At 41.9% G+C, this 23,007-nt stretch overlaps 1 protein-coding gene across 1 annotated transcript in view; it reads right to left on the bottom strand.

The window, feature by feature from the left end:
* LOC121289533 (alpha-centractin) overlaps positions 1-23,007 on the bottom strand; it is a 67,633-nt gene that overhangs the window by 6,671 nt on the left and 37,955 nt on the right. Inside the window, exons 5-8 of the mRNA XM_041209030.1 lie at positions 19,128-19,252; positions 17,077-17,293; positions 15,498-15,590; positions 12,491-12,665 (exon numbers count right to left, since the gene is read on the bottom strand). Of these exons, the coding sequence (XP_041064964.1) occupies positions 12,491-12,665; positions 15,498-15,590; positions 17,077-17,293; positions 19,128-19,252 (610 nt within the window). The remainder of the gene's footprint in view (positions 1-12,490; positions 12,666-15,497; positions 15,591-17,076; positions 17,294-19,127; positions 19,253-23,007) is intronic.

Here is a 23,007-nt window from a genome sequence, read left to right as displayed (position 1 = left end):
ACATCTAAAAAAATAAAATGGTCACTGCACCAATTTGTTGCAACAAGAAACCTGCCCATTATCGAAAATGTGTCACCAAACCTTAGCTTTGATTTTTAAACAATTGAGATGGAGTTGTTTCATTTGTGCTGGTACAGATTAGTGTGTGTTTTAATACAGGTGCTAATGATCCAAAAGCATTAGTTCAGACTGTGCTACATGTTCCACAAGATCATAAGATCAGTACTGCTATCTATGTCCTGCCCAAATCCTGATTATCTATGGGAAGCTATTTGTTGGTTAGGTAGTAGTTATTAGTTTCAACTGCTATTGATAGGAAAGAACTTACATTTATATAACACCTTTCACAACCTCAGAATGTTCAAAAGCACTTTACAGCCAATTAAGTACATTTTGAAGTGAAGTCATTACTGTAATGTAGGAAGCCTGACAGTTAATTTTGCACACAGTAAGCTCCCACACCCAGCATCAGGATAATAACCAGATAATCAGTTTTATTAATGTTGGATGAGAGATAAACGTTGGCTGGGACATCAGGGAGAACTCGCCTGCTCTTCTTCAAAATAGTGCCATGGGATCTTTTGCAACCACCTGAGAAAGCAGATGTGGCCTTGGTTTAACATTGCTTCTGAAGGATGGCACCTCCAACAGTGCTGCACTCCCTCAATACGGCACTGGAGTGTCAGCCTGGATTATGCGCTCATGTCTCTGGAGTGGAGCTTGAACCCAAAACCTTCTGATTCAGAGTCAAGAGTGCTACCCACTGAGGTATACCTAACACAGGTTACAATAAACACCAGTTCTGTTCATCAGGACCTTAAACAAGAATGTAAGAGGAGTATACGTATTGGCTGGAAATTGGAAAAGATTTTTACATATGGCTCTCCTTACATCTTTTCAAATCTTGTCAATTTAAGATTAAAACATCAAAGAAAAATTGAAAAGAACATAATATAAAGAGAGCTCCTCTGCTGCCCCTGGACAGTTGCTCAATATGTTGCTTGTTCCAGCGGAACTTTAATTATTCACCAGTTTTTATTAATAACCTGTGGGTAGGGGTCTTTTCCATTATGGCAGATGATTGCTTCAGAACTACTTAATGTACAGTACTGTACTTTCACAATGTGCCTGGGCTATCTGAGAAAAATTAAAAACAGATCGAGAACTCAATTTCCTTGAGCATGATAAAATGAGTTGTATTTGCTGCTGAGTTTCCCTGACACATCAAGGAAACTAAACAAATGTAATCGCTTTTGCACTAAACGTGATGAATGCAGGGGGATAATATTCAGCCTTCTGATGCTCCATCATGTTGGCAGGTTTGAAGAAGATATCAAGCCTTTAAGAGAAACAATCTTACAGAAAAATTGACATTCCTTTCTTTTAACTCTCAATATGTTGTTGGATGCACTAGGGGGCAATGCACTGCTGTGGAAGCACTGCTTCTCAGTAACATGGTGTTGTAAAACCCCTGTTATAGCACAAACTAAATAGCTGCATTAATTCACATAAAGGTTCTAGTGGCACACAGTGGAAGGAATGAGATATCACAACAATTTTAATGGAAGAGAAGGATTTATGCAACAGAGCCACATTTGTCTGATTTAAGTGGCACAGTCTGCTCTTACAGCATTTTCTTTTGTCTGCTACGTTACTGAATGCATCAAAGTCAGTTGATCTTTATCTATGTGCTGAAAAGAGAGGAATAATTGCAAGAAATAAAAAGTGCTGTCTCTGCAATGGTCTAAAAGGCTCAGTACTGCTTTGAAAAAGCTACTCAGAATAAGCATTCCTACTACTCTCCGAGATGCAGCGTCCCTATGAAGGTTTACTCATGTTTCGCATTCCTGTTGGAAGCATTGACAATCTAAATAGAACGTTTTCCTTTCCCACATTGTTCTCTGTTTCCCCCTTCCACCTCTCTGTAGAAAATAAACACTGCCTTCCCTTCAAATGGCTGGACAGATTTTATTAATTTTTAGCCGGGAGGGACTCTTAGAAACTCAGGAAGGGAGGGAGGAGAGGAGAAGGGCCAAGAGGTCAGTAGGCCCCAGCAGGATTTTCTGTCCATTAACTTTAATGGACCAACTGATTAACTTTTTTCTTCCCTGTCCATTCCTTTTAGAGTTACCTCGGACTTCTAAACATATACTGTTTCCAACAATTGAAGCCCATAAGTGGTAGATTTTCAACTCTGGAATACAGCTCACATTCTTCTATTTTTTTCCTTTCATGTTCTATCTGGTTTGCTTATTTCCTATAACTATCAAAACCTTTTCATCGTGATCATAGTGCAATTTTTTATTTGCATGGTTTCGCTAAAGACATCAGAAATAAGGTTAATTTAATCCGAATAGGGCCAAGATATAAAATTATTGAGTCAATTGATACAGCAGCCAAAATGCACCAGCCGTCCGCCATAGTTCTCCTGGGTGTAATTAATAGCAGAACAAATCCCTACAGTTAGGTAATAAAATGCGATAATAAAATCTGCAAAGAGAGGTGGTGGGGGATTATGCTGAATAATTGCTACTTCCTCTTCCTTACTTAATTTTAAAAAGTATTATACTAAAGCAACATTTAACTACAACAGAGCATTTTAAAAGAGAAATGAGCTACGAGGAAAGTCTAGAGAAACTTCAACTCTACAATCTAGACAAAGTGCTAAAAGGAAGATGTCACCAAGATATATAAAATATTAGGTGGTATAATGGATAGGGTAAGCCCACAATATAAATAATACAGCAAATAGGTCAAGCGACGTAATCATTAATAACCTGCACTTGTATAGTGCCTTTAATTAAACGTCTTCGGTATGGGACAGGGCCAGAACTTAGAAAAAAAAAGTTATGGGAAATGCCCAAAACTGAGATTGAAGAGAACCTCACCTCAACTTACACTGGTGAGAATACAAATGCTAGGAAGAACCTTTTTACTCAAACTCTAATAAATATTTGGAACAATCTGCTAGGCAGGATTGTAGAGGCAAAAACAGTGAAACTGCAAGATATAATTGGAGAACCAGGATACTAGAGGGATGGGCTTCAATGGGCCGACTAATGTACCCTTTTATACCCTGACTTTTCTTTTGTTAGACGGGAGAAATACTTTCGATGGACTTTTCCCAGAGTTATGGGCAGCTGAGGATTTTCAGAAAGCCTTTGATAAGGGACCACACAAAAGACTATTGGGGAAGATCAAAGTGTATAAATTAAGAGAATGATACAGCAATTTTTTCTGATTATTAAAGTAAAAAGACGTCAGCACTGGGGAGTGGAAGACTTCAAGATCAGGTAAAGTCTCCTATTGTGTACACCATAACCAAATGCACAGTTAACAATCCTTCTCTCCTAATAATGGGGGGAGACTTCCTATGGTCACTATCTGGACAATGCTTTAGAATGTTTGTAAGAATAAACTAGAAATAGCAAAGACTATAAACATAGCTGAAAGATTTTCAATGTTGCTATCACGTAGTAACCAAAGGAAATTTCTCCCCGGATCTCTTAAACCACCCAACAGAAAAACATTGCTTATTATATCACTGTGATATTTCTACATCTTATACCAGCCATTCTTGCAGCCAACTGAATGGAAGTTTGCTCATTTAGACTTGCTTTGGACTGAGTTGTGGATATGTGGAATTATGTTCACTGGGAATTGGGCTGTGTTTGCCCAGAACCATTATACTTTGAATCATGAAGTAAGCAGAAGTAGCCCACTAGACTTGGATGGATCCCAAACCAGGTCCCAAAGGTGGAAGTACAATGTGTCATTAAGTAAGAGACAGTTCAAGATCATTTACTATTTCATTTTATGTCACATCAGGGAGTCATTTTTTCTGAATTTTTGAAGATCTTTGTAAGTTTTCAAACATCTTTCTACCATGGTATGGAAATAGATGAATAGAAGTTGAGCTGCTTACAGTAGCATTTTCCTTCTATTTAGGTGTACATTTGCTTTCTTGCTAATTGGTCTTGATAAAAGGTATTTACACATACTCACAAGTAGGTGCAGCATAATAGATGGAACACTGTGGTGGAAATAACAATGATGCTGTTAGCCCTCACTGTTATTAACTTCCAGTGTCCACTTACATGCGGTTAAATGTGGAGCTCAAGAAATTGATGTATGAATTCCCCTGCTTCTCCAGAAGCTGCACTGCAGTGGTATCTTGAAGAGATACTTGGCTTTGAAATAAATGGAAGGATGTGAACTTGTGCTACTCACTCACTAAATAAGCCAGGAAAAGTTAGGGCTTGCCCATTCAAGTGTAAGTGAATTTTTAAACAGTCTTAATTACTGCTAGTGGGGAGTCTCATTCCTTCAAATTTTAACTATTGTCGGAAATTCTAACAAGTTAAATTTCTTTTCTCACTTCTTTCTCCTACATCTCTCTCTATTTTATTTTCTGTATATGATTTGACATTGAATTTAACTTACATTCTTGGTTTGCACTGTGTGGCTCAGTAAGAATTTTTCAATCTGCTGTTGCTAGCCCTATTCACCTGGTCCCAGATCCCCTCTTGCAGGTGTTGTGCTATTTTAGCTCTCTAATAATCGCAACTTCCACTGCAAAAGCCTACAAAAAAGTCTGTGGGCAAGTGTAAATGTAACGAATGCTTAGCGCCATTCATTTACATCTGACCACAAAAGCCACACCAATAAAAGAATGAGAGAATAAAATGACAGGTGGATTTTGAAGCATGAACGATAGCTGAATTACAACAAAAGACATTTAAAAAAAGTGAACTGCCATTTCTTATGGGGTGGGGAGAAAGGTGGGTTGGGGGAACCAGTACTTCATCCGGCTCCTTGTCCTCTCTACCAAGATGTCTTTCTTCATATGTCAGCCTAGACAATGACAGCAAGCAAGATGGATCGTGGGTCCATCTCAATGCAAATCTCAAAAACATTTACAAATGGCATATTTTCAGCAGAAATCAGAGGATATTTTCCCCATCACTTTGCAAACACACTGATATCAATCATAGAAACTCTTACAGCTCTGGCAGAGATCAGCTAGTTCAGCATTGACAGGAATTGAACCTGCCATCTGTCTGGGTAATATAAGTCAATTCCACCTTTACCATATGATCCTTCACTGCAGTTCATTTTCACAATTCTGACTTTTCCAAAAAAAAATGTCCTTATCATATTCACTTTGAATTGAATTTAAATTTATTTTGCCAATGACAATTTTTTTCTAGAATATTTTAGACATTGTTTGACTCCCAACTTGAATATAGAAAAGAACAAACAGCTTAAAGCACCCTTTGAAGAGTCATGAGGACTCGAAACGTCAAATCTTTTCTTCTCCGCCGATGCTGCCAGACCTGCTGAGTTTTTCCAGGTAATCCTGTTTTTGTTTTAGCTTAAAGCACTTGTCTGATATTTGTTTATTCGCTAGATTAGCAAAGGTAAAATAAGTTGATTAACATGGATGTTAAAATATCAGACAAATGCAATGAGTTTTCTTCCTTTACCACTGTCAGCAGGATTTAGAGGTCTATATTAAGTTGTCTAATTCAGATTCCCATTATGATGAATGTCCCTGTTATATGTCAGGAAGATATAATAATTTCCATAATTTTGTTGGAATTTATTGTAAAATAGATTAACAGTAGGGGTGAGGGTGAGGTGTGTGTCTGTGTGAGAGAGACACTTAATTGGATTAGAAGCATCTAGTCTGGGTGCTTTGACATAAGAGGAGAAATTAGGTTTGAAATGTTAATTAGGTAAACATGGGGAAGTTTTAGAATGTGAAGTGTAAAGGGAACATTTGCATTTTAAAAACAAACTATATTGTAGCTTGAATTCAAAAGAGGGAGTGAAATGTTACACCTAGCAAGAAGTTAAGAAACAGTATGTTTATTCTTCCCAAAGATTACTGGTAAAATTGGTACTTTGATGGATTTTTATTATTACAGAAGTAAAAGTTCAAAGAAATAGCGAAACAATAAGAATTTGCATTCAAAGGGGAAAATATGTATAAAGGGGAGATGGCTGTGTGTAACGGAAGGCAGTTTTTAAGATCCAACAAGTGTGAAAAGCCTGTATGTACCAAACTGCTGCCTCCAGGGACTGAGGTTAAGAGAACTCATTTTGAATCTGACTCAAAACAGAATTTCCTAGAAACACTCAGCAGGTCTGGCAGCATCGGCGGAGAAGAAAAGAGTTGACGTTTCGAGTCCTCATGACCCTTCGACAGAACTTGAGTTCGAGTCCAAGAATCTCGATCTTTTCATTGAGAACTGTCGGCGCGACATTAGTCGTCTCAATTTCTCTGCTCCTCTCACCCATTCTAACCTGTCTCTCTCTGAACTTACTGCACTCCATTCTCTCAGGTCCAACCCTGACATTGTCATCAAACCCGCTGACAAGGGTGGTGCTGTTGTTGTCTGGCGCACTGACCTCTACCTCGCGGAGGCTGAGTGTCAACTCGCAGACACTTCCTCCTACCTCTCCCTGGACCATGACCCCACTACTGAACATCAAGCCATTGTTTCCAGGACTGTCACTGACCTCATCTCCTCTGGGGATCTCCCTCCCACAGCTTCCAACCTGATAGTCGCCCAACCTCGGACGGCCCGCATCTATCTCCTACCCAAAATCCACAAACAGAACTGCCCCGGTAGACCGATCGTCTCAGCTTGCTCCTGCCCCACAGAACTCATTTCTCGTTATCTTGACTCCCTTCTCTCTCCCCTTGTCCAGTCCCTTCCCACCGACATCCGTGATTCCTCTGACACCTTACGTCACATCAACAATTTCCAGTTCTCTGGCCCCAACCGCTTCCTCTTCACCATGGACATCCAATCCCTCTACACCTCCATCCCCCACCAGGATGGTCTGAGGGCCCTTAGCTTCTTCCTCGAACAGAGGCCCGAACAATCCCCATCCACCACTACTCTCCTCCGTCTGGCTGAACTTGTTCTCACGCTGAACAATTTCTCCTTCAACTCCTCTCACTTCCTCCAAATAAAAGGTGTGGCTATGGGTACCCGCATGGGCCCCAGCTATGCCTGTCTCTTTATGGGGTATGTGGAACATTCCTTGTTGCAGTCCTACTCCGGCCCCCTTCCACAACTCTTCCTCCGGTACATCGATGATTACTTCGGTGCCGCTTCATGCTCTCGTCGGGACTTGGAAAAATGTATTAATTTTGCTTCCAATCTCCACCCCTCCATCATTTTCACGTGGTCCATCTCTGACACTTCCCTTCCCTTCCTTGAACTCTCTGTCTCAATCTCTGGTGATAGACTGTCCACCAATATCCATTACAAACCCACCGACTCCCACAGCTATCTCGACTACAGCTCCTCACACCCCGCTTCCTGTAAGGACTCCATCCCATTCTCTCAGTTCCTTCGCCTCAGTCGCATCTGTTCCGATGATGCTACATTCAAAAACAGTTCCTCTGACATGTCCTCCTTCTTCCTTAACCGAGGTTTTCCACCCACGGTCGTTGACAGGGCCCTCAACCGTGTCCGGCCCATCTCCCGCGCATCCGCCCTCACGCCTTCTCCTCCCTCCCAGAAACATGATAGGGTCCCCCTTGTCCTCACTTATCACCCCACCAGCCTCCGCATTCAAAGGATCATCCTCCGCCATTTCCGCCAACTCCAGCATGATGCCACCACCAAACACATCTTCCCTTCACCCCCCTTATTGGCATTCCGTAGGGATAGCTCCCTCCGGGACACCCTGGTCCACTCCTCCATCACCCCATACTCCTCAACCCCCTTCTATGGCACCACCCCATGCCCACGCAAAAGATGCAACACCTGCCCCTTCACTTCCTCTCTCCTCACCGTCCAAGGACCCAAACACTCCTTTCAAGTGAAGCAGCATTTCACTTGCATTTCCCCCAACTTAGTCTACTGCATTCATTGCTCCCAATGTGGTCTCCTCTACATTGGAGAGACCAAACGTAAACTGGGCGACCGCTTTGCAGAACACCTGCGGTCTGTCCGCAAGAATGACCCAAACCTCCCTGTCGCTTGCCATTTTAACACTCCACCCTGCTCTCTTGCCCACATGTCTGTCCTTGGCTTGCTGCATTGTTCCAGTGAAGCCCAACGCAAACTGGAGGAACAACACCTCATTTTCCGACTAGGGACTTTACAGCCTTCCGGACTGAATATTGAATTCAACAACTTTAGGTCGTGAGCTCCCTCCCCCATCCCCACCCCCTTTCTGTTTCCCCCTTCCTTTTTTTTTCCAATAAATTATAAAGATTTTCCTTTTCCCACCTATTTCCATTATTAAAAAAAACCCCCCACTAGAGCTATACCTTGAGTGCCCTACCATCCATTCTTAATTAGCACATTCGTTTAGATAATATCACACAACTTTAACACCTATGTGTTCTATTGTACTATTGTCGTTGACATCTTTTGATGATCTGCTTCTATCACTGCTTGTTTGTCCCTACAACCACACCCCCCCACCTCTCTCTCTCTCTCTATCTATCTCTCTGCCCCCTACGCACACACCTTAAACCAGCTTATATTTCAACTCTTTCTTGGACTCGAACTCAAGTTCTGTCGAAGGGTCATGAGGACTCGAAACGTCAACTCTTTTCTTCTCTGCCGATGCTGCCAGACCTGCTGAGTTTTTCCAGGTAATTCTGTTTTTGTTTTGAAATATAAGCTGGTTTAAGGTGTGTGGTGGGGGGTGGGGGTTTGGGGGGGGGGGGTGGTGAAGAGAGAGAAAGAGACAGAGAGAGAGAGAAGTGGAGGGGGTTGGTGTGGTTGTAGGGACAAACAAGCAGTGATAGAAGCAGATCATCAAAAGATGTCACAAACAACAGAACAAAAGAACACAGGTGTTAAAAGTTGGTGATATTATCTAAACGAATGTGCTAATTAAGAATGGATGGTAGGGCACTCAAGGTATAGCTCTAGTGGGGGTGGGAGGAGCATAAAAGATTTAAAAATATTTAAAAATAATGGAAATAGGTGGGTAAAGAAAAATCTATATAAATTATTGGAAGAAAACAAAAGGAAGGGGGAAGAAACAAAGGGGATGGGGTTGGAGGAGGGAGTTCACGACCTAAAGTTGTTGAATTCAATATTCAGTCTGGAAGGCTGTAAAGTGCCTAGTCGGAAGATGAGGTGTTGTTCCTCCAGTTTGCGTTGGGCTTCACTGGAACAATGCAGCAAGTCAAGGACAGACATGTGGGCAAGAGAGCAGGGTGGAGTGTTAAAATGGCAAGCAACAGGGAGGTTTGGGTCATTCTTGCGGACAGACCGCAGGTCTTCTGCAAAGCGGTCGCCCAGTTTACGTTTGGTCTCTCCAATGTAGAGGAGACCACATTGGGAGCAACGAATGCAGTAGACTAAGTTGGGGGAAATGCAAGTGAAATGCTGCTTCACTTGAAAGGAATGTTTAGGCCCTTGGACGGTGAGGAGAGAGGAAGTAAAGGGGCAGGTTTTACATCTTTTGCGTGGGCATGGGGAGGTGCCATAGGTGGGGGTTGAGGAGTAGGGGGTGATGGAGGAGTGGACCAGGGTGTCCTGGAGGGAACGATCCCTACGGAATGCCGATAGGGGGGGTGAAGGGAAGATGTGTTTGGTGGTGGCATCATGCTGGAGTTGGTGGAAATGGCAGAGGATGATCCTTTGAATGCGGAGGCTGGTGGGGTGCTAACCAGCTATGGCACCTCCCCATGCCCACGCAAAAGATGTAACATCTGCCCCTTCACTTCCTCTCTCCTCACCGTCCAAGGGCCCAAACACTCCTTTCAAGTGAGCAGCATTTCACTTGCATTTCCCCCAACTTAGTCTACTGCATTCGTTGCTCCCAATGTGGTCTCCTCTACATTGGAGAGACCAAACGTAAACTGGGTGACCGCTTTGCAGAACACCTGCGGTCTGTCCGCAAGAATGACCCAAACCTCCCTGTCGCTTGCCATTTTAACACTCCACCCTGCTCTCTTGCCCACATGTCTGTCCTTGGCTTGCTGCATTGTTCCAGTGAAGCCCAACGCAAACTGGAGGAACAGCACCTCATCTTCCGACTAGGGACTTTACAGCCTTCCGGACTGAATATTGAATTCAACAACTTTAGATCTTGAGCTCCCTCCTCCATCCCCCCTTCCTTTTGTTTTTTCCAATAATTTATATAGATTTTTCTTTTCCCACCTATTTCCATTATTTTTAAATCTTTTATGCCACCCCACCACCACTACAGCTATACCTTGAGTGCCCTACCATCCATTCTTAATTAGCACATTCATTTAGATAATATCACCAACTTCAACACCTCTGTGTTCTTTTGTCTGTGACATCTTTTGATTATCAGCTCCTATCACTGCTTGCTTGTCCCTACAATCACACCACCCCCTCCACTTCTCTCCCCCCACGCAAACCCCGCCCCCCCTACCTTAAACCAGCTTATATTTCACCCCTCCCCTTGGATTCACCAAGTTCTGTTGAAGGGTCATGAGGACTCAAAACGTCAACTCTTTTCTTCTCCGCCGATGCTGCCAGACCTGCTGAGTTTTTCCAGGTAATTCTGTTTTTGTTTTGGATTTCCAGCATCCGCAGTTTTTTGTTTTTATCTTTATGTTCAGGGTATTGTTTACTGAGTTTTTCCAGGTAATTCTGTTTTTGTTATCATTTACTTTGCCTGGTCCTTTAAAATCTGTGTGTCTTACTGTTGCCTTAACAAAAAAGTGCAACTGGGAGTTAGATTGATTAGGGGCTTTAGAAATGACCATAGTAGTAATTTGTAGATCTATGCACGTATTTACAATTGTTTCTCTTATTAATAAATGTTTAATTTAATTTTATAAAAACCCATTAAGACTCGGTGGTCTTATTACTGAATTCAAAGCCCGCATCTCGAAACAAACAAATTGAAAATTAGTTGTGATAGTTGTTTCAAGTTTCCTTCTGGGATTTGAACAGCTCAGCATTTACCATCCGCTGTGTCATAACAGATATTGCATGTTTGGATCAATGCAGTGTGAACTTTTCACCACGTCAATGCCAAACGTTGTAGATATGATCTGCCACCAATAGTGAGAACAGCTGAAAATCAGTGGCCATGCACCTGCAGCTAACAGACTGTACTGAGGAGACCTTTTAAAATGTAAGCTTAAAAAACATTCAGGCTGTCTAACACATTTACATTTCAACTGATAAAAATGGCACGAAGAGATGGTCAGTTGTTATCATAATTATAACTATCATCTGCAGTCACTGAGCAGCGAGATCTCTTGTATATATATTTAACTGCAATTGTAGAACTCTGCTTGCTCCCAATTAACATAGAGGACAATGGGTGTTAAGGAAGGAAACAATTAACTCACAAGGAGTTCAATTGGTAATTATCAGTTAACTAGCTAAGTACCAATTTGAATGTATAAAAGAGAAAACAGCTCGACAAGTGCTCTGTAGAGTTTCATGGACCAAAAGTAAACTCTGTTGGAAGAAACCAGTCTTCGTCTTTATCTTTATTTCTAGCAGGTATTGTGACTTTATCAGTGGGCAGTATGACAGTGAGGGTTCCCACCAGCACTGTAGTTTTCCAAGTGCCCTGGCTTTATGCAGTACTACTGGGACAAGGATGAACACATTGATGGAACTAAAAGGGATCAATTACGAAATATAGGGAGCTCTGAATATAGCTGTCACACCTGAGGGTCACTTGTTTTTTAAGACTGGCCACCTCCCAACATCCGGGTACTATGAAGTGTACCATGAAATTCTCTGGTTGTGATTTGTCACATCGTGCGCCCCTGACTTTATGTATGTTTGTGCACTTTCAGGCAGGCTGCTGAGGTAGCCTGCCTCCTAAAAGTAATCCTCAGAGCAAGGGAAGGGGAAACAGCAATAAATCCCAACTCCACCAACATACCACACCCAACTGAGTCATAAGTGGAGGCTCGAACACAATGAAGCAAGTCTTCTGAGGGCGATGAGTAGCAACCAACCATATCACTGTGTTATGAACTGTTGTTTGTTAACTGGGACTTATCTCAGACTTATGGACAGCCTAGGATTTTTTTTAAATAAAGCAATTAAATAGTAGATCCTCATTAACAGCTTCTATAAGCCTTCTATTTATGCAGTGCTAACTAGGTACTAAGTATTTAACTGCACCCTGGGTAGAGGCTTTGTCTTCCTGTAGAAAATAACCTGGTCCCTGTTCAGCACTTCCACACAGTCACATGACTGAGATCAAGAACTTGGTGAAGAGAAAGTGGATTTGTTTCCGATGTTAGGTGATTGCTGCAATGCCCTAGTGCTACAACACTGTGCTACCACTTTTATACTGAATAGAAAGCATTGTGCTTTCTGAAAAAAATGTTGTTGAACACAGAACATGAAGCCTGCAAATGATGGTGAGAGGCAGCAGCATTTTAACGGGAGGGGGTTGGGTAATCAATATAGATTACCTTGTACAATTATACAGGTATGACAGGGCCAATCTTAGTTTGCAAGTCCCAAATGGTTCAGTTGATACATTAAACTGATACCTTTGAATAAAGTTGATCCTCCCGACAGCACAATGTTAGAGAAAAGCGTTCGCCTCAGATCCATGTCAGATTTCTGGATTGCAAAGACTAAGACTTCATGGATTCCTTCGCACTCTTCACCAATCAGATCAGGTCGAAAGAGCAGCTCTGGTGCACGGAACCGTGCAGGACCAATCTGCAAAGAGCAAAGAAATACAGCTGTAAATGTTCTTGGCTTTCACAGGACACCAATCAGGAAAGGAATACTCATGAAGCCAGATCAAGCATTTCTTTAGACATTCAATCTGGCCAGAATGCTGTTATTTATGTCACTAGTTAACATATTTGAAACATGATTGCACTCAGAAACTGATTGTGTTGGTAGAAACACATTCGTTGTTCGCATCTGGCAAGTGTTAAAGCAGGGACATGCAAACTATGGCCATCATGCCCTGGTAATCTGGCCACAGGCACTACACAACTCAGTTTTGTTGCACTTATATCCCTTAATCGTCTGCGTGTCTAATTTTGAATTTAATGGATCTGGGAGTTTGGAATGGACTGTTGCTTCTATGATTGATAAATCCTAAATCAGAACCCTCAGATCAGCATCAGCAGTTTGAGTATAGTTGTAACATAATGGGAACATGGATTTAAACTTCATATTTGGCCTGCATTCATCTATGGAGCCAAGGAAGATAAAAAGCTTGGACACTGCATTTTTTTAAATTCATTCATGCGATGTGGGCATCACTGGCTTATTGCCCAGCATTTATAGCCCATCCCTAATTGCTTGTTCCCTGAAGGGGGGGCGGGGGGGGGGACCACGTTGCTGGGGATCTGGAGTCACATGTAGGCCAGACCAAGTAAGGATGGCAGATTTCCTTCCCTAAGGGCAGGATCTTCCAGTCAGTGAGCAAGGGGGATGGGGGGGGGGGGGCAGGGCCCACTCGCCGACGCATAAAATGACGCAGGATGATGTCAGGTGGAACTCCTGACATCATCCCGCGTCATTTCCATTTTCAGGTTGGTGGGAGGGTGCAGCCGAGTCAGCTGCGCACCCGCCTACCTCTCAACGATCTATTGAGGCCATTGAGAAACGAATTAACATCATTAATGGACCCGCCCATCCAACCAGGAGCCCTGGCGGGCTTCAGAAAAAGCATGAAACCTCATCCACGGGCGGGATGAGGTTTCGTGAGGGTATTTAAATTTTTAATAAAGGTTTCAGTGAAAGTTATGGACATGTCCCTAATCACGTGTCACATGAGGGGACATGTCAGGGAAATTTTTCCATCATTTGTATAACAATTTTAAATTCAGAGCCGATTCGGCAGCACTTAGCCTGAGGGAGATCCATGCACACTTTCACGCATATACGCAAAAGAGCGCACTTTCGGCTTAGGGAGTGTGTGTGTATGTGTCCCCTCCCCCCAGCCCCCCGCACAGGGAGCGCATCGCGCTTCCTGGCGGACGTCACGTTGGGCAGGCCTTAATTGGCCCACCCACGTAAAATGGCTGCGGGCCTCAATTGGGGGCATCAATCGGCGGCACGCCCGCACTTCCCCCCACGCCCGCACTTCCCCCCTCAATAGGGGGACAGTTTTTCCCTAAAGGACGTTAGCAAACCAGATGGGTTTTTATGACAATCGGCAATGGTTTTGCAGCCAGACTTTTAATTCCAGATTTTTTTTTTAATGGGTTCAAACCTCAGTCCCCAAAGCATTACCCTGGGTCTCTGGATTACTAGTCCAGTGATAATACCACTATGCCACCGACTCCCCATGTTTTCAAGGTTCCACGATATGCTGTGTGCAATGACCTGAAAGAGTATGAAGTCTAATGCTCCAACAGTTATGTTTGTATGTATGTATATATGTGTAAAAATAACTGATTTAGTGATGAGAAAGGACAATCAGTTGTCAATCATACTGAGCATTCAAAATTACCTTGGGAATAAAGAGAAAAAAGACCTATTAGAGGATCCACTCATCTAAAATAGAGAATGACTGAGTGCTTTTTGGATTCATTATTAGGTAATTTGTTTATATCAATTTTTTTTAAATCAAGTTTATGACTTTTGAGGGCTGGTCTTCTTACTCAGGATGCTACTTTTGTTACCTGCACATAAGATTGCCAGTAAATGAATCCAGTTTCCCAGTTTTAACTATATTTTCTGGAAACTCAATTTATATGTTAATCAAGCTGTGTAAAGAAATCATTTCTGACCTCAGTCTTAAATCTGCCTTTAACAACCTTGAACATATGCCTGCTTGTTTTGCTGGCTCGATGTATCCAGAATTATTGCTCCAAATTCACTTTCTCAACGCACCTCTATAAGTTTCCCTAGGAGTTGTCTTTTTTCCAACTTTTTCCCCAGCTTATCAAATCATTCTTCATTGTTTTTTCCCTTTGAAACTAGGGATTGGTTCATTGCTCCTCTGCACTGTCTGAGGCCTGGATGCCTTCACATAATAGATAAGTTTGAGTGTTAAGGAGATCAAGTGGTAAAGTGGAGTTGACTTCAAAGATCAGCCATGATCTTACAGAATTGCAGAGCAGGCTACACAGATGTATGACCTACTCCTCAAATTTCTAATGTTCTTATATCCTAACACAAATCTGTTTCTTCTTTGGCACAGTGGGTAGAGGAAGGGAGGAAACAATCAACATTTTCTGTGGTGTTGCCATGATTACAAACAGTATTATGTTACTAAATTCTTCCACTTCCAAAGGGCCAAGGAAAAAAAAATCACTTAATAAAGAATGCCTGATGGTCACAAGATCATATATGGATGAGGAAGGCCACTCACCTCATCCTAGCTCATCTAGCCAAAAAAAAAGTCCCCCATCATTGCTTCCAACTGTTCTTAAATTATTCAAGGGTTTCTGCCTCCATTATCCTAACAGGAAATCCATGAATCTGCCTTTTGCCAACTTGAACCTGTGCTGCCCTTGTCCATCTGTTATGATTTAACTTGAGCAAGCTGCATTAGCGACCATGCATGAATTGAGGTTGGTGCCTTACTTCAATTGTGCTTCCATCAGGCAGGATGTACTGGGCTTTCTCAGTCTCCAGAGTTTCGTCTTTTTGTGGATTTATTGACAGATAACAGGCACGCTGTGGAACACAAAGACAAATTGCCAGGTTATTTCCCAGAAAGGCAGAATGAACATTAAAAATTAAAATAATTTTAAACTTTAGGTTCTCAAAGAGGACAATTACAGTGAGACATTCTTTAACATGATAATTGAATTCAGGACTCTCCTTAAAGAAAACCAAATAGTAAAACTATGAGGCCATTAGGCTGACCTTTCTGGATTGGCAATGTCACACTACTTTTAACCAAATATTCACCTTTTTTTAAATTTAATTAAGGGAAGTATTTATTGCCCATCGCTATACAACTGAGGGGCTTGTTAGGCCATTTCAGAGGGCTGTTAATAAACAACTACATTGCTGTGGGTCTGGAGTCACATATAGGCTAGACCAGATAAGGACATCAGTGAACCAGTTAGGTATTTACCACTATCCAGTAGATTTATGCTCAGCACCAATCAGCTTTCCATTCCAGCTTTATTTAATTAACTGAGTTTATATTCCACAGCGGGCATGGTAGAATTTGAACTCATGTCTCCAGATCATTAGTTCAGGCTTCTGGATTACTAGTCCAGTAACTAACCATTATGCTACCATACCACCTGAGGTCAAAGTCATAGGGCAGAATTCTACCGGCCCCACTGGGTGACGGACTAGAAGGCAGGGAAGGAGTGGGTAAAATGACAAGAAGCCACGACAGGACGGTTCCTGATGCAGTCCTGCTACAGGGCTATTTAACCAGTGGCAGGACTGAAAATGTAGTGACTGCCAACGGGTTGGAGGGCAGCTAACTTAAGTAATTAAGAAACATCCAATGGGTTATTTTAAGAGGCTGCTGGCATATGGCCAGCGATGTATCAGCCCCCAGATTGCCCATCTGTAAGATGGGCTCTCTGCGGCTTCCCAGGCGAGTCCCACTGAAGTCAGAGGCTCCATGACCCAAAGATGGAGACCCCGGTAGCACCAACGCTGCTGGTGAAGGGTTTACATCTCCGATGACTGGGGTATGACTGCTGGCCCTGGCAGAGAAAAAAAATCTCTCCCAAGGGTGCCTCAAAATAGAGGTGCTCTCTCATTCTCCTTGCAACCTCAGCAGCGGCCAGATTTCCCTGCTGCTGAAGCTACAGAGCAGCCAGGCTGTGTGGAAGAGCCAGCCCACTGTCCTTAATTGGACGGTGGGTTGAGTGATGGACAATTAAAAGGTCAACTCTGGGAAGATTGCTGCTGTGGTCCCACTGTCTGTCTATGCGACCTGCATATGGCACCAACATTGGGAGTTACCACCTTGCGAGAAAATCCCAGCCATCATTTGTTATTATTTCCTACATGGTGTGCAAAAAACTACATTCTTAATTTTAATAAATGAAGATAATCTTTGTCATGATTAAGGTAAATGGAAGACATACTTTTTTTTTACATTACAAAATGGCAACATATTCCCTCCACTTTAAACAAATTAGCAGTAACACTATATCAACTTACGTACAATAAAAATATAAAATTCTACCTCCTTGATTGTTTTCACAATCTCAAATTCTGATGATGTATGAAAATCATATCCTTCCTTTCTAAGGAACAGACGTAAATAGCGAGATACATCACGTCCTGCAATGTCAATCCTCATGATGGAATGTGGCATTGCAAACCCTTCATAGATAGGAACTGCATGTGTGACTCCATCGCCTGAATCTAATACCACGCCTGTAGTTCTACCTGTGGCATACCTTCAGAAAAGCAGAGAAAAGAAAGCCATTGGAAAGCAAACCAAGTGTGTTAATATTTGAATAATCAAAAGACATTCTGCAGCTCAAATAAGCAGATGAAATACATTTGCTCTCACAAACTTTTATTAAAATTTCTCCATTTTTCAGGTCCTTCATTAAACATAATCTGAGCAGTAAGAGCACCTCTCTACCTATCCCCCTCTTGGGTTACCGCTTAGAGACAGCTGGGAACACAGGATGTCATTTCATAGTCATTGCAGCATAGAAGGAGGCCATTTGGCCCATCATGCCCATACTGGCTCTCTGTAAAACAATCCAGTCAGTCCCACTACCTTGCTTAATCCTCATATCCCTGGAAGTTTATTTCCCTCTAGCGTCCATCCAATCTCCTTTTGAAATGATAGATAGTCTTCACTTTCACCAATCTCACAGGCAGTGAGTTCCAGGTCATAGCCATTCACTGTGGTAAGAAAGTTTTATCCACATCCCCCTGCCTCTTTTGTTCAAAACCTTAAATCTGACATGATTTCTGAACTGATATTTACCTAATGGGAAATCCTGTGTTCTCTTGGTAGCATTTTTCTGACCAAATGAAGAGCGAAAGGCCCAGTGCTAGAGAATAGCAGCTTGGTTCAGTAGGGAGCACTCTTGCTTGCGCAAGAAAAATTGCAGCTTCAAGTCTTAAGAGGATTTCAACATATAATCTAGTTGACAATCCAGTGCAGAATGGAAGTTATGTCAACCCCTGAGGTCCCAACTCTCTCTAAAAGCTCGAACAGGTTGATGCAATCTGGCATCTTGGAAGGATGAGATAAATTGGGCTGAAAAACCTTCTTCCTCTGCCCCTACCTTGTCATGACTTTGTTGTGGAAGAAACTATGCGCGTAAGGTAGTATTTTAGTTTTCTGTAACACCAGGTACCTGGGAAAGGCTGCACCACCTTAATACACAAAATTAGTTGAGCTTGACGAACAATCATCTGAGCAACACAAATTACTCCTTGCTCCATTTGAAGGGTAATCTGAAAATGTATATTTCTTAAAATCAATCAAATTTAAAACTTAATTGCAAGCTCAAACAGGTTCTAAACTTTAAAAAATATGCAATGTGGTTATGTCAAGAAAAGAACTGGAGTATACAAACCAGGAAGGGCCCAGGCCCAATTTCCAGCCTGTGTTGAGTCACAGGATCTCAGTTGAAGTTGCAAAAAGGATGATATCATTGGTTGGAAGAGGAGAGAAATTATTAAACCTGCCGGCATCCCCACCTCTGAACATAATCCAGCAACCTCTTCTGGAATAGCACTTGGCTGTGACACTATCTGCAATCAAAAGGCCTGCCAAAATTTATTGTCAAGACTCACATAAATAACATCTGAGCCACTACCTGTGGGTGACCTGTATTCACAGAACAGTACACCGTGAGCCAATGCCTTCAGAAGTAAAGGGGAAAATTGGCAAGAATGAGAGAATAAAAATCTGGAGAGAAATAAAATCTATGTGATCCAAATCAGATTAGATGTCTCTGTTAATGTGTTCAGGATGCCTCCTAGAGACTTGGGGAATCCCTGGTTGCAACTGCCAACAGAACCAAACTAAACACTAATTATTCTTAGTGAGTATGGGGTTCCCTCCCTCTCAAATAAATTAAAGTTTGCTTGTTGTCTACGAGAAAGCAGAGTAACATTTTAGTCACTGCTTAGTCACTCGTATCTTATTGAAAAAGACTAAAGTAATGGGAAGCGAAAAGAAAAGAAAAGATCCTTTAGCTTGAAGAAAGAGCTCAAAAAGTTATATTTCAATGATTCGTGCATTTCTGAATATGAAATACTAACAGACTAAGTACTGCCTGCATTGAGATGAACAAAGCAGGGACATTGAACGTCTCGAAGAAAACCTCAGCAGCACGTTCACGGTTTTTCCTTGGATTCAAGGGAGCCTCTGTGAGGAGTACAGGATGCTGGGAAAGAGACAACAGAAAATATATATCATTGTCTTTTCAATTACCAAAGTAGCTTCTCACATGCTGTATAAATGTAGTATGACTCAAATTACCAAAACAACGTTGTTCAATGATTCGATTTAAAAAGTTGCATTAATTTTTAACAAAGCTCCTGTAATCCAATTTTCTTTCTAAAGGCAATTTACTTAATTGGAAAATATCCCACCCAACAAATGACTAACCATAATCTTGCTGGCAAAATAAAGTTCATGTGTCGTAGTTCATAGGGCAAGAGAAACTATGGCTGACCATGCAGCTCTTTAAGGCATCGAACAATTACAAAAGAAAACTACGGTGCTGTGACTGAACAGGAAGTATGGCTGATTACTGCCAAGCAGAAAATCACATTGCGGGTAGGAGTATCTAATTCACTGGTTATGAACAATGGATACTTCGGCGTAGGTTTAACAAAACACTGAATGATTACCACTACTGAAATAACATTCCGTTTTAGCCAATTATTAAAAAAAGAAAAGATTAATTAACATTCGTCTTCCAACATGCTGAATGTCTTATGAAACCAGTGCTCCAAATCAAAATTGAAGCAGCTTTTATTACTGTGAACAGTCTAATTGCAGCATTTCTAAACATTCTTTCTCTGAGCTCCAGCTGCTGTGGTAGCCTCCAATGACAAACAGAAAAATGAACACTATTTATAGGTGAAAGTTTTTTTGAACTGGAGAAAAGTATACAGTGGGCTAGGACCATGATTTTCTTGATATACTAATATACACTATACTAATGATCTAGACTTGGGTGTGCAGGGCACAATTTCAAAATTTGTAGATGTCACACAACATGAAAGTATCGTGAACTGAGAGGAGGATAATGAGTGACTTCACGAGGACATAGAAAAGCTGGTGGAATGGGCAGACAGGTGGCAGATGAAATTTAATGCAGAGAAATGTGAAGTGATACATTTTGGTAAGAAGAATGAGGAGAGGCAATACAAAATAAAGAATGCAAGTCTAAAAGGGATGGAGTAGCAGAGGTACCTGCGGATATATGTACAGAAATCAGTGGAGATGACGGGGCAGGTTGAAAAAGTGACGAATAAGATATACGGGATTCTGCACTTTCTACAAAGAGGCACAGAGAAAAGCAAGGAAGTGATGCTGAATTTTTATAATAAGAGAGCTAGTGAGACCACGTCTGGAATACTGTGCACAGCATTGGTCACTTTATTTAAGGAAGGATATAAATGCGTTCAAAGCAGTTCAGGGAAGGTTTAGCAAACTAGTACCTGGAATGGGTGGGCTGTCTTATGAGGAGAGGTTGGACAGGCTAGGCTTGTATCCGCTGGAGTTTAGAAGAGTAAGAGGCGATTTGATTGAAACATATACGATCCTGAGGTGTCTTGACACGTCGAACGTGGGAGAAGATTCTTTTATGGGAGAATCTAGAACTAGGGGTCACTGTCTAAAAATAAGGAGCTCCTATTTAAAATGGAAATGAGGCAAAAAAGATTTCTGTCAAAGGGTTGCGAGTCTTTGCAACTCTTCCTGAAAAGGCAGCGGAAGCAGAGTCTTTGAATATTTTTAAGGCAGAGGTGGATAGATGCTTGGTAAGCAAGGGGGGATAAGGTATCGGGGGTAGACAGGTCTGAGGTTACTATCAGCCATGATCTTATTAAATGGCAGAGCAGGCTTGAGGGGCCAAATGGCTTATTCCTGCTCCTTGTTCATATGTTTGTTACACTGGTTTAACCTCAACTTAAGTGTCACGTCCAATTCTGTGTCCCATACTTTAAGGAGTATCTGAAGGCATTAGAGAAGATGCAGAAAAGATATACGAGAAAGGTTCCAGGGGTGAGGGAGTTCAGTTATGTGGATAGATTGGAGAAACTGGGGCTGTTCTCTTTAGATTTTAGAAGGTTGAGAGGAGATTTGATAGAGCTGTACAAAATCATGAAGAGTCTGGACAAGGTAGACAGGGAGAAACTGTTCCCTTTGGTAGAAGGGTCAAGAACCTGGAGACACTGATTTAAGGTGAATGGCAAAAAAAACCAATGGTGACATAAGGAAAACATTTTACACAGTCTGTAATCAAGATTTGTAATGCACTGCCTAAGAGAGATTCTAGTTGCAATAATTTTGCACACAAAATAAATCTCTGGAAATATACAATGGCATGACTCAAAATCTAGTTTTAATAAATAACCAAATGTACGTCGATTAACCACCCTGCAGCTCTTGACAAGGGGCCAGCCAAAGGACATGTTATACACTAACAGTTTATAAAAGGAAAATTTGGTTTAATGAAAAATAAAAAGCACGTTAACTACCAGCCTTTTCATAGTAACATTAATGAATCCTTGGAAGAAGATTGCCTTCCTGTTCAACCAAGAGACCAAGGATAAAAAAACAAAGTGACTGTATTCAGTAAAGAATAGGGACATACTGTAATCCATTATAATCTAATTTCTCCTTGGCCAGCATATAACACTCAATCAGGCAGGGGCGCACCAGACGTGACCGAGCGTAAAATGACACGTAATGACGTTGGGTAAGCGTCCCGATGCCATCGCGCACACACGCGTGGGAGTTGGCAGCGTGCCCACCAACAATTAAAAAGGTCTATTAAGTTATAATTGAAAGAAACTTTTCGCTGCCCGTCCAACCTTACGGTTGGTGGGCAAGTGAAAAGGCCAAGCAGTCTTTGCACTTTTTAGGAAACCTCATGCACGAGTGGGATGAGGTGTCCAACAGCCAATAAAAATAAAATAAAAATTTGAACATGTCCCTGCTCATGTGACATAGTCACATGGGGGGAACGTGTTTTATAACATTTTAAAAATCTTTATTTTTTAATGTGCAAAACTCCTCATCTCCCTGAGGCAGCTCTGTGAAAGTGAGATTTTCGAGCACGTAGTCCCAAATTTGCACTCTTGCCCACCCCCACACCCCCCCAAACCACCCGCAGGCAGCGCTGCCACGCCTTTAATGCCTTAATTGGCCTGCCAGCGTGAAATCGCGGTCCTGCCCCGATCACGGGCAGCGGTCAGCTTCCCAACCGCCCCCACCACAGAGCCCACCCAATGAGGGAAAAATCCTTCCCCTTATTTTTGTATATAAAAAATCTTTTAGGAATGTAGAAGGACTCACCTTAATTTTGCAATCTACAATAAGTTTCATTTTGGTTATTCTTACTGAGAAATAACAACTGTCTGCATTTGGTGAGAAATCTCCAGCTGCATTGTTTAAAAAAATGACTTAAAATAGGTAATGATAATGCAGCTACACCACTGAGTGATAGGTCAAAGATTTGCATTTGCAGAGAAAGAGGCAAGAAATATTTTGTTGTGCCATTCTTATAACTACAAAAGATTACTTGAGAAAGAATCAAATATTTATATTTATGCACTAAGCTTTGGGAACAAAAAACAAAAAAAAAAGTAGCCTTATCTTTTTAGAATAAACTGCATTAGAGATGCTGAAAGTTAAGACCTCAAGGCCAGAAACTTCCCCCTGTCAGGGGCGGGGGAGGGGCTTGTGCAGGGATGAGCACGAACCTGATCAGCACCCCAATCAAGTCCACGCTGCCATTTTACGTAGGCGGGCTAATTAAGGCCCGCCCATCCTGACATTCGCCCGGAAGCGCTGTGTGCTCCCTGTGCGGGCGAGGGGGTATTCCCTGTGCTCTTTCGCATAATACACATGCTTCAGGGAGATTTATTTCAGTGTTAAACTTTTAAGCAAAGGATTTTTAAACTT

The sequence above is a fragment of the Carcharodon carcharias genome, chromosome 17 (genome assembly GCF_017639515.1).
Source record: "Carcharodon carcharias isolate sCarCar2 chromosome 17, sCarCar2.pri, whole genome shotgun sequence".
Taxonomy (NCBI): domain Eukaryota; kingdom Metazoa; phylum Chordata; class Chondrichthyes; order Lamniformes; family Lamnidae; genus Carcharodon; species Carcharodon carcharias.
The sequence above is the reverse complement of the archived record's forward strand: the minus strand, read 5'-3'. Positions and strand labels throughout refer to the sequence as shown.